At 42.1% G+C, this 11,394-nt stretch overlaps 1 protein-coding gene across 4 annotated transcripts; it reads right to left on the bottom strand.

Annotated features, from left to right (window-relative positions):
- Positions 1–8,605: 8,605 nt before the first annotated feature.
- LOC121540848 (zinc finger and SCAN domain-containing protein 2) lies at positions 8,606–11,283 on the bottom strand. 4 transcript variants are annotated; one of them, XM_041849962.2, is made up of 3 exons: positions 10,784–11,283; positions 9,999–10,594; positions 8,606–9,825 (listed from the first exon to the last, which is right to left on the bottom strand). In XM_041849962.2, exons 1-3 carry the CDS (start codon positions 10,965–10,967, stop codon positions 9,823–9,825), a joined length of 783 nt encoding a protein of 260 aa, XP_041705896.1. In that variant the 5' UTR covers positions 10,968–11,283; the 3' UTR covers positions 8,606–9,822. The 4 variants fall into 4 exon arrangements, with proteins under 4 accessions (XP_041705896.1, XP_041705894.1, XP_041705892.1 ...); XM_041849960.1 differs by having other exon boundaries at positions 8,606–9,804; XM_041849958.2 differs by having other exon boundaries at positions 8,606–10,594; positions 10,784–11,279.
- Positions 11,284–11,394: the final 111 nt, after the last annotated feature.

The raw sequence follows: 11,394 nt of genomic DNA, 5'->3' as shown, positions 1-11,394 counted from the left end.
AGCAGCCTGGAGTCCTGTCTTCTTCAGTTTCTCCACCACCTCAGCCAACATGTTATTTTTCCTCAGATTAGGCCTTGGAGTGAAGGTCTGTCTGCACTGAGGACAGCTATAGACCCCTTTCAGAATATCCTGATCCCAGCAGCCCTCAATACAGCTCCTACAGTAACTGTGTCCACAGGGGATGGTGACCGGCTCCTTCAGTAGATCCAGACAGACAGAACAACAGAACTGGTCCTGGTCCAGCAGAACTCCCTGCTGAGCCATTTGGACGGTTGTTCACGCTCACACAAACAGACGACACAGAGACTCAGATCAGTTTCGTTTTCTCAGAAAATGGTGTGGGAGGGGGAGGGACTTCCTGGTTCTGCCAGAGAGGTGAGGTTAGAGGGAAGGAGGGAGGGAGAGGGATTCGGAAAGGTACACAGTGATTCATATTCCAGTACTTCTAACCAGGTGTAAAGGTCAGGTGGATGGTGAGTACACAGTGATTCATATTCCAATTCTTCTACCCAGGTGTAAAGGTCAGTACATACTGAGTAGGTTAGCTACCACTCAATAGGTGTCAGTATCCTCACAGATGAACCAACCCCAAACCCAGGGTAGAGGGGCTGAGTGAATGTGGTCTTAACTCTGGGAAGGAGGGTAATTGTGTCTGAGATGGTCCCGTTGTAAAAGGACAGAGTTCCTGCCCTGTGGTCCAGGTACACTCCTACTCTGGAGTCTGAGCGGAGGGCAGGGATATCTGTCTCTTTACTCTGGTGGTAGAAACAGCATGTAGATGCAGAGCAGTACAACCTCCAGGACTGGTCATTACCTCCAAACCAACCGTCATTACCACTTCCTCTCCTGCTGATGGCTTTATATGAGACGGCTACATCAACCTCCAGGACTGGTCATTACCTCCAAACCAACCGTCATTACCACTTCCTCTCCTGCTGATGGCTTTATATGAGACGGCTACATCAACCTCCAGGACTGGTCATTACCTCCAAACCAACCGTCATTACCACTTCCTCTCCTGCTGATGGCTTTATATGAGACGGCTACATCAACCTCCACCCCGGTCCACTCTACCTCCCAGTAGTAGGCTCCAGACAGACCCTCTCCACACAACACCTGTTTCCAGTGGCTAAATCTATGTTGATGGTTGGGTTAAGGCTGGATCTTATCACTCCTGGTCATCTTTTTGTTCCCCTCACACAGGAGTTGATGTGCTGTGTTGGGATCAAATGTCAGCGGGAAGCAGTCTAAAAAGAGGAAAAAGTGGTTTAAAAAAGGCTCTGTGCCTTGAAGGGTATTTTATTGACAAGCCAGTCAGCCAATCGTTGCTCCCATATTTTGGCCAATCACCTCTTGCGCCCTTCCCTTAATTCAACGTTCAACTAAACGGAAACGGTGCTGTTCTGAACGACCAGTTGAAAAATGGGGAGGGGATGGGTTTTGGGTTGGGGAACGCTGTCAGCATGGTCGCTTCCCTTTAAATACGCCACTTGTTGCTTCTAGCCACACCCCGCCACACCCACTAAACGGAGCAGAATGTTGAAGAACGTTTTGGGGAAACGTGTCGTTCAGTACAAGACATTACTCAACGTAGCAAGCGTTTAATCGAACTGAACGCACCCCCAGGTAAGTTTGTAAAAGTGAGTGGGAAATTGGCATTTGGGCACAGTGTATAAAAATATGGAATCCTTCTGACCATACCCTAAAACCCAAACCTAACCCGTACCTTAACCCTTACCGAATCTTAACCGTTTAAAATGTCACCTTCAATGGGGTGACGTCAGAGATGGAGGTCCTAAGGATCCCACTTAGACTTTTCCAATTGGTCATAGGGGAGAAGAGATGGCCTTGTCAAGTTAATGAGTGATGTGTGCCTCCACTCAACGTCAGTAGTGCTTGTATAGTGTTGTCTATGCTGACATATTCATGCTACTGTTTGGTGTTGACATTCATGCTTGTCTCTCTTACCATTAAATATGGACCATGCGTCCTGTTAAATACGGACCATACGTCCTGTTAAATATGGACCATACATCCTGTTAAATATGGACCATACATCCTGTTAAATACGGACCATACATCCTGTTAAATATGGACCATGCGTCCTGTTAAATATGGACAATATATCCTGTTAAATATGGACCATACTTCCTGTTAAATATGGAACATACATCCTGTTAAATATGAACCATACTTCCTGTTAAATATGGACCATACATCCTGTTAAATATGGACCATACATCCTGTTAAATATGGAACATACATCCTGTTATATATGAACCATACATCCTATTAAATATGGACCATGCGTCCTGTTAAATATGGAACATACGTCCTGTTAAATATGGACCATACATCCTGTTAAATATGGACCATACATCCTGTTAAATACGGACCATACATCCTGTTAAATACGGACCATACATCCTGTTAAATACGGACCATACATCCTGTTAAATATGGACCATACGTCCTGTTAAATATGGAACATACATCCTGTTAAATATGGACAATATATCCTGTTAAATATGGACCATACATCCTGTTAAATATGGACCATACATCCTGTTAAATATGGACCATACATCCTGTTAAATATGGCCCATACATCCTGTTAAATATGGACCATATATCCTGTTAAATATGGAACATACATCCTGTTAAATATGGACCATACGTCCTGTTAAATATGGACCATATGTCCTGTTAAATATGGACTATATATCCTGTTCAATATGGAACATACATCCTGTTCAATATGGACCATACATCCTGTTAAATATGGACCATACATCCTGTTAAATATGGACCATACGTCCTGTTAAATATGGACTATACATCCTGTTACATATGGACCTGTCATGATCGTTAGACGGAGTAGACCAAGGCGCAGCGTTGAAAGCAAGCATACTTTATTAATCGAATGATTACACGGCCAGCGAAACAAAACAACAAACGATACGTGACATCCAAAGGACAAACCTAACTAGGAACAAACCGAAAGGAACAAGATCCCACAACTCTTGTGGGAAAACAGCCTCTATAAATATGGCTCCCAATCAGAGACAACCAGCAACAGCTGACACTCGTTGCCTCTGATTGGGAACCACTCTGGCCAACACAGAAATACAATACTAGACTCCCGACATAGAAACACAACACATAGAATATACACACCCTGGCTCAACATAAAGAGTCCCAGAGCCAGGGTGAGACAGGACCATACGTCTTGTTAATTATGGACCATACGTCCTGTTAAATATGGACCATACATCCTGTTAAATACGGACCATACATCCTGTTAAATATGGACCATACATCCTGTTAATTATGGACCATATGTCCTGTTAAATATGGACTATATAACCTGTTAAATATGGACCATACGTCCAGTTAAATATGGACCATACATCCTGTTAAATATGGAATATACATCCTGTTAAATATGGACCATACAAAAGCAATGGTGTTGCCATTTTAATGTAGAGAAATATTTACCCAAGATTTCTAGTTCTTGTAACCAAATATTATTTGCTGTGTTTGTGCATTTGGTTAGCTTCTGAAGGTGGTCCATCCATCATATTATGTTTGATTAGTCCAGATATTACTCAGTACACATGTTCATGTCTTAACTCCTACAGTCCCACCGTGACATCGGCACGTTTTGGACTTCTAACCCCTTTAAAACATTGTGTGTTTGAGCTACAGACTTCTGGGTTGTACCATTGGATTTGTCTATTTGTTGTACCATTGGAGTTGTCTATTTGTTGTACCATTGGATTTGTGTGATTAAAAGGGTCTGAGCGGTGTTTGTAAGACAAGGGCGGATCCCGAAGGGGCCCGGGGCCGGGTCTTTTTACAAGAACCTCTTGTTTTGCTCTATGACGCTCACAAGCTACTGTACACAAGGGTTGTTAGAAGGCAAGGGGTTCTTCTACATAGAAGACCAAAGGAAAACCCTGTACATAGTGTCTGTAATACTGTAATAAGCTCACATAGTGCTGTCACAAACTCCAAACTCCACACAGTTGTCACTGACTAGTTGGATATTCATTTCCCACTGAGCAAACAATTTATGTACTTACAGCATTCATATGAATTCATTTTGATCAGGTTTTTGCTTTGGCTGACTTTATTCTGTTTATTGCCATTTGTCAATGAAACTTATGGCCCTGCCTACACCTAATGACTTGTTTTTTTAAATTATATGAGCAAAAAATATTCCACTTTATTTGGAACGGCAAGCCAGACAAAATTACACGGGCCTATTTATATAATGAATATGAATGAATTAGGAGGGCAGAAATTAGTAAATATTAAAGCATTAGACCTCTCACTAAAGGCTTCAGTCATACAAAAACTATAGTTACAGTGGGGGAAAAAAGTATTTAGTCAGCCACCAATTGTGCAAGTTCTCCCACTTAAAAAGATGAGAGAGGCCTGTCTCGTCGTTGTTGGTAGTCAGGCCTACCACTGTTGTGTCATCAGCTAACTTGATTATTGAGTTGGAGACATGAGTAGCCAATTGCTGGTCAAAACATGTAAAAGAATACAATAACAATGTACTTTCGCTCATAAAGTGGATACTGACATCAAGCCCATAGATATGATAAATCGGTGTGTATAGGATTCTCTCAGCTCCAGTGGACACTGGAGGGCACATAAGCACAAAGTAACCAATATTGTTTTTACATTTACATTTTATTCATTTAGCAGATGCTCTTATCCAGAGCGACTTACAGTTTTAGTTGTTAACACTACTTTAGAGACATCAAAACAGATACAGTGGGGGGAAAAAAGTATTTAGTCAGCCACCAATTGTGCAAGTTCTCCCACTTAAAAAGATGAGAGAGGCCTGTAATTTTCATCATAGGTACACGTCAACTATGACCAGTGGCGGCTCCTGAAAAAATTCTCAGGAGGGGCAATTTTTCTGATGATTTAGGTGACCTACACACATTTTAAAAAAGATATGTCCAGCAACAACATGAAGACAGGGGCAGCATATAAGTCAATACCAGAAGCATTTATTGACTGATCTGGGGAGATGGATTCCAGTTTCTGTGACAGATTATAAATAATCTCTGATGCCTTTGTTATATTAGCTTTTGGTTGAATGTACTGTCGTAGTAAATATATAATGTTATAGCTTGGTCTGACTAAAATCTTGAGCATGACCCATTTTGTGTTGGGCGTTTGTTTTCAATCAATGCTGTTCCTATCCTATAACAATGGACAAAAGAGTCCTATCTTGTCAGCCTTGTCAGCAGGTGGCCAAGGACAACACCCACGCCATAGGTCTCTCAGTTCTTCCAACTCACGAGTTCTTGCTCTGAGGACACACACACACACACACACATCATCACTGATAACACACACACACACACACATCATCACTGTTAAACACACACACACACACACACACACATCATCACTGTTAAACACACACACACACACACACACACAAATCCCCTCTCTTTAGGCTGAACATTTGAAGACAGAGAACCCGACTCAGAGCCAATGCAACAGTGGAGGGGACCTCGCCCAACTCATCAGGACCAATCAGAAGATCAGAACTACTAGATTCAACCTACATCATTTATTGTATAAAATGTCAGCACACAATGTTTTCGGGGCTCTCTTCAGATAGCTCCCTAAGAGTTTGACGAACGAGTCCGTGCACGCGATTCCAGATATCTTTACCTCTGAATAAACTGCCTTTATTATACCATATCCACCCTGTCCAAAGTCTCTACTTGGTCTCAGTTCTCCAGTAAACTTGTGATTATCAACAGTACACAACGGTAACAAACAATTGGGGGAACTCACGGGGCAGATAGTAAGGTCACAGTGACACAGAAAGCAGTTCAATGTCGGGGCTCGGGGTACAGAGTCGCTCTCTTACCAGGATCGATTTTCCCTGTGACTGTCAGATCGAGGTCCGCTCCGACCAGGGTGAAGCCGGCCGGCTCCACTTCTCTGTCCGGGACTCTGTCATCCAGCCAAGTCTCCCAGCTGTATTGGATTCCGCTGCCAGCAACGTTTTCATTATTTAGTCCGTTCGTAGCGGGTATGTACACGATCAACAAGATCAGTCCAAAACCCACCACTCGAAATCCATGGTTGGCAGAATGTTTGTAAACTAAGTGTACAAATTAAAAACATAAAATAACGCCACTAAGTGTACAAATTAAAAACATAAAATAACGCCACACTGCAGGTCGCAAAGAGACGCTGCTAGCCGCTATTTGCTTAGTTACGTTCATGGTTACGTCACGTATGACGAAAGCGCGTAAGTGCAAGCCCACAGACACCCATAGAGAATGTATTGAAAGCTTTGAAATTTGAAAAAAATAGATTTTACATGACAGGCTATGAGAGACTTCTGGGCGATTTTCAACCTGACTGAAATCGCCCAAAAACGGGCGGGGCCATTTGAAGCACGACTTTAGCCTGATTTGACATTTAGTGGCAGTCAGATCAGATTACAACACTGATAACTACTGTTGCCGTGATATAATTGATTAGAAAAAAAATCCCTTCCTTTTCCCGTTTGGCAGTGCGTCGCCCATATCGCCCTATTGAACAGGCCGTCCCTGACTATGACACAGGTCAAACGTTTTCTGTAAGTCTTCACAAGGTTTTCACACACTGTTGCTGGTATTTTGGCCCATTCCTCCATGCAGATCTCCTCTAGAGCAGTGATGTTTTGGGGCTGTCGCTGGGCAACACCGACTTTCAACTCCCTCCAAAGATTTTCTATGGAGTTGAGATCTGGAGACTTGCTAGGCCACTCCAGGACCTTGAAATGCTTCTTACGAAGCCACGCCTTCGTTGCCCGGGCGGTGTGTTTGGGATCATTGTCATGCTGAAAGACCCAGCCACGTTTAATCTTCAATGCCCTTGCTGATGGAAGGAGGTTTTCACTCAAAATCTCACGATACATGGCCCCATTCATTCTTTCCTTTACACGGATCAGTCGTCCTGGTCCCTTTTCAGAAAAACAGCCCCAAAGCATGATGTTTCCACCCCCATGCTTCACAGTAGGTATGGTGTTCTTTGGATGCAACTCAGCATTCTTTGTCCTCCAAACACGACGAGTTGAGTTTTTACAAAAAAGTTATATTTTGGTTTCATCTGACCATATGACATTCTCCCAATCCTCTTCTGGATCATCCAAATGCACTCTAGCAAACTTCAGACGGGCCTGGACATGTACTGATGTACTGGCTTAAGCAGGGGGACACGTCTGGCACTGCAGGATTTGAGTCCCTGGCGGCGTAGTGTGTTACTGATGGTAGGCTTTGTTACTTTGGTCCCAGCTCTCTGCAGGTCATTCACTAGGTCCCCCCGTGTGGTTCTGGGATTTTTGCTCACCGTTCTTGTGATCATTTTGACCCCACGGGGTGAGATCTTGCGTGGAGCCCCAGATCGAGGGAGATTATCAGTGGTCTTGTATGTCTTCCATTTCCTAATAATTGCTCCCACAGTTGATTTCTTCAAACCAAGCTGCTTACCTATTGCAGATTCAGTCTTCCCAGCCTGGTGCAGGTCTACAGTTTTGTTTCTGGTGTCCTTTGACAGCTCTTTGGTCTTGGCCATAGTGGAGTTTGGAGTGTGACTGTTTGAGGTTGTGGACAGGTGTCTTTTATACTGATAACAAGTTCAAACAGGTGCCATTAATACAGGTAACGAGTGGAGGACAGAGGAGCCTCTTAAAGAAGAAGTTACAGGTCTGTGAGAGCCAGAAATCTTGCTTGTTTGTAGGTGACCAAATACTTATTTTCCACCATAATTTGCAAATAAATTCATAAAAAATCCTACAATGTGATTTTCTGGAGAAAAAAAATCTCAATTTGTCTGTCATAGTTGACGTGTACCTATGATGAAAATTACAGGCCTCTCTCATCTTTTTAAGTGGGAGAACTTGCACAATTGGTGGCTGACTAAATACTTTTTTCCCCCACTGTATTATGTGACCGTTTTCAACATATTGGCAAATGTTAACCTTTAAAACAAACATGTTTTATGTATAAATGGAGGACATGGGTTCAAATGGCTTTGTGTTATTCTATAACTAATGAGCAGAGACTCCTGTTGCTCAGAAATCCACTAACTGCTCTCTGCTATACAGTGATGGGGTTCTTAGGTTCAAGCAGTAATTCAGAGGTGGAAAAAGTACCCAATTGTCATACTTGATAAAAGAAAAGATACCTTAATAGAAAATTACTCAAATAAAAGTGACCTAGTAAAATACTACTTGAGTAAAAGTCTAAAATAATTTGGTTTTAAATATATTTAAGTATCAAAAGTAAATGTAATTGCTCAAATATACTTAAGTATCAAAAGTAAAAGTATAAATACTTTTAAAGTCCTTTTTTTATATTAAGCAAAACAGACGGCACCATTTAATTTTTTATTTACGGTTAGCCAGGGGCACACTACAACACTCAGACAATTTACAAACAAATAATTTGTATTAAGTGAGTTCTCCAGTTCAGAGGCAGTAGGTGACCAGGGATGTTCTCTTGATCAGTGCGTGAATTTGACCGTTTTCTTGTCCTGCTAAGCAGTCAAAATGTAACGAGTACTTTTGGGTGTCAGGGAAAATTTATGGAGTAAAAGTAAAAGTTGTCAAAAATATAAATAGTAAAGTAAAGTACAGATACCCCCAAAAATTACTTAAATAATACTTTGAAGTATTTTGACTTAGTTACTTTACACCACTGGTAAATCAGTCATATATTATTTTATTTTATTTTTTATTTTTTTCACCCAAGAGTAATGTCCTGAGGTGCATCTACTTTTACAGGTGGAAGTTAGAATGTGCCTCTAAACCTTCTGTCTGAAGACCTTCCCCAAACAGCACATTATCATGTTTCCTCCATCTTCTGACTGTTGGTTCATGTAACTTTATAGGGGTTCTATAATACATACAAAAATTCTGCAATCATTGCACCTATACAGTGTTTCTGTGAGTCCTCATGTGCACTTTCAGATTGATGCCAGCACTGAATACTTTTGTGTTTTCTCTCCAGTGCGGATCTTCACGTGTACTGACAGATTACCAGCACTGCTGAATCCTTGAGAAGCATCCAGTTGCAGAATATGCGGCCTGAAGCTGCCTGGTCTGCGAATCTCAAAGTGCATGTCTCAGATGGTATTTTTGCATCTCAGATGGTATGTGCACACGCAGTTTTAACTCTGGCCGTAACATAGTAAATGTTTTCTTGTGTCCCTCCGTTTCGTATGATGTTACATTTCTATGTATGAATTTGTAGCGGTTCCCTCCAATTCGTGTGATATGAATGCCAATTAATATACGTCACAAATGTGTGGCTAACGTTAGCTAGCTGGCTAAATGTCAGTAGCTCTGGTCCAGGGCGTTATGTTAAGTGTGTTAGAATCGTAGTGGTAAAAGTTGGGAGAGTTAGCTGAGTGTTCAGGATTAATTTAGTTTTTATCATTTTTTCATACAATGTTAATACCATCTGACATCCTGTCTCAGCTCATATGTCTCACAGCGTCTGTGTCCTGAGAAGGTATCTGCTGGAGCCAGACCCTATTGGAATCCTTTGCCACAATCAAGGCAGCGATATGGATAATCCCGTGTGAATTCTAATTTGTTTTTTCAGATCACCGCTGGTGCCGAATCCTTTGCCACAATCAGGGTGATACGGTTGCTCTCCTGAGTGTCTCGTCATGTGTCTTTTCACCCCACCACTTGTGCTGAATCCTTGGCCACAATCACGGCAGCGATATGGTTTCTCCCCTGTGTGGATCCTCATGTGCTCTGTCAGTTTACTGTTACAGGAAAAAGATTTACTACAAACATGACAAGAAACATTAGCTGCAATGTGAGTTTGGAGGTGATCTTTCATACTTTCTGTGGACTCCATATTTTTCCCACACACACCACATTGATTATCTTTATCCCCTGTATGGGTTTTAACATGTCTAATTAATGTACTCATGTAATTAAAAAACTTGCCACACACCTTACAACAACAGGGAGAAGCAAAACTTTGCCTGGGTGATTTCAGATGGGACAACTGTGTGGATGTGCTGCCCTTAACAGTGATACAGGAGCTTTGTCCTTTTACCATATTTTTTCTCTTTGATTTGACTGCCTTAAAACCTATTGCAGGTCCTCCATTCTCCATGCCACTGCCACTTTCATTGTTTTCACTGTGAGCTGCAAAACAGTCTGGATTTGCTTCAGAGAATGGCTGGGAGACACTGGTTGGTTCTGACTCTCTGGAGTCCTCTCCATCAGGTTGTGTTTTGGTCAGTTCATTTGTAGTACTGGGTAGAGTGTCTCTCTCTTTGTCTTCGTTTTGGGCTTGATATAGATGTGAGGGGTGAGTTGGGTACTCATCACAGTCACTTTTCACACAGGCAGGAGTGAATATGGAGTCTATGGTATCTGCCTCAAGCCCTTGAAGCAGCTCTTCTTCCCGACTGGTCCCGATTTCCTCCTGTTCCTCTTTTATCTGTGTGGGCTGTGGGTCCTCCTGCCCCAGACTGGTGTTCCACTCATGCTGCTCAGGGGGAACCGCCACTTCAGAGACGGAGAGAGAGAGCTGCTGGAGGTCTGGAGGAAGAGAAGCGAAAGCAAGAAACAGTTAACTCAATGCTGACATCCTGACATTTAGGCCTACCTACCCACTAAATGTAATTTTAACCCACTAAATGTAATTTTACACTTCCAAAAAAAACAATAACTTTGGCATTGCTGCTTTTGTCCTATAAAATGATGATTTAGTAAGTTAGACAAACGTACCCAGTAACAAACCTGCTCTGTGTAGCTTTATCTCAGGTTGAAGAACAATATCGAGCAGCCTCTGTAGACGGACAACTTCCTCCTGATACTCTACTATAGTTTTTTCAACCACCCCGAATATCTCCTCGGCAGCATATGTTAATCTCTCGTTGAGAAAAACCTTCAACAACTGTATGTTTGACATTTTTAGATTACGCGAGTTGCTAGCTAACGTCTGTGTTGTTTTCGTCACTAACGTAACACCGCTGATGTATGATTAACACAGCCACAAAGTCATAATTATGGCTAAACCCCGCCTATTTATACAATTTATCTTCTTAAAATCTTATTTTAAACCTAACCGTAACCACACTGCTAAGCTTATGCATAACCCTAACCTTAAATTATGACCCAAAAGCACATTTTGTAGCCAATGTTGAATTTGTGGCTGTAAAATCTGACTTTGTGGCTGTGTTATCTAGTGGAAACCGTTGTTTTCATCACGTGCAGCATCAGCGACAAAGACATCCGGTGACAATAAAGAATTTGCGCTCTTGGTCGTGAACGAGTAAATACATTCTCTATCGCCACTTGCTGGAGTGGAGTGTGACAGAGCGGTTTGGCCAGAGAGG

The sequence above is a fragment of the Coregonus clupeaformis genome, unplaced genomic scaffold, assembly GCF_020615455.1.
Source record: "Coregonus clupeaformis isolate EN_2021a unplaced genomic scaffold, ASM2061545v1 scaf0480, whole genome shotgun sequence".
Classification (NCBI taxonomy): Eukaryota; Metazoa; Chordata; class Actinopteri; order Salmoniformes; family Salmonidae; genus Coregonus; species Coregonus clupeaformis.
This window is presented reverse-complemented; position numbering and strand designations above follow the sequence as displayed.

What these genes read in the sequence shown, in the direction of transcription:
- LOC121540848 (XM_041849958.2), bottom strand. Translation starts at nt 10,967, where the DNA reads ATGTCAAACATACAGTTGTTGAAGGTTTTTCTCAACGAGAGATTAACA. An exon ending in CAGAGCAGGTTTGTTACTGG is followed by an intron (nt 10,595 to 10,783) that starts GTACGTTTGTCT and finishes CTCTTCCTCCAG; the next exon opens with ACCTCCAGCAGCTCTCTCTC.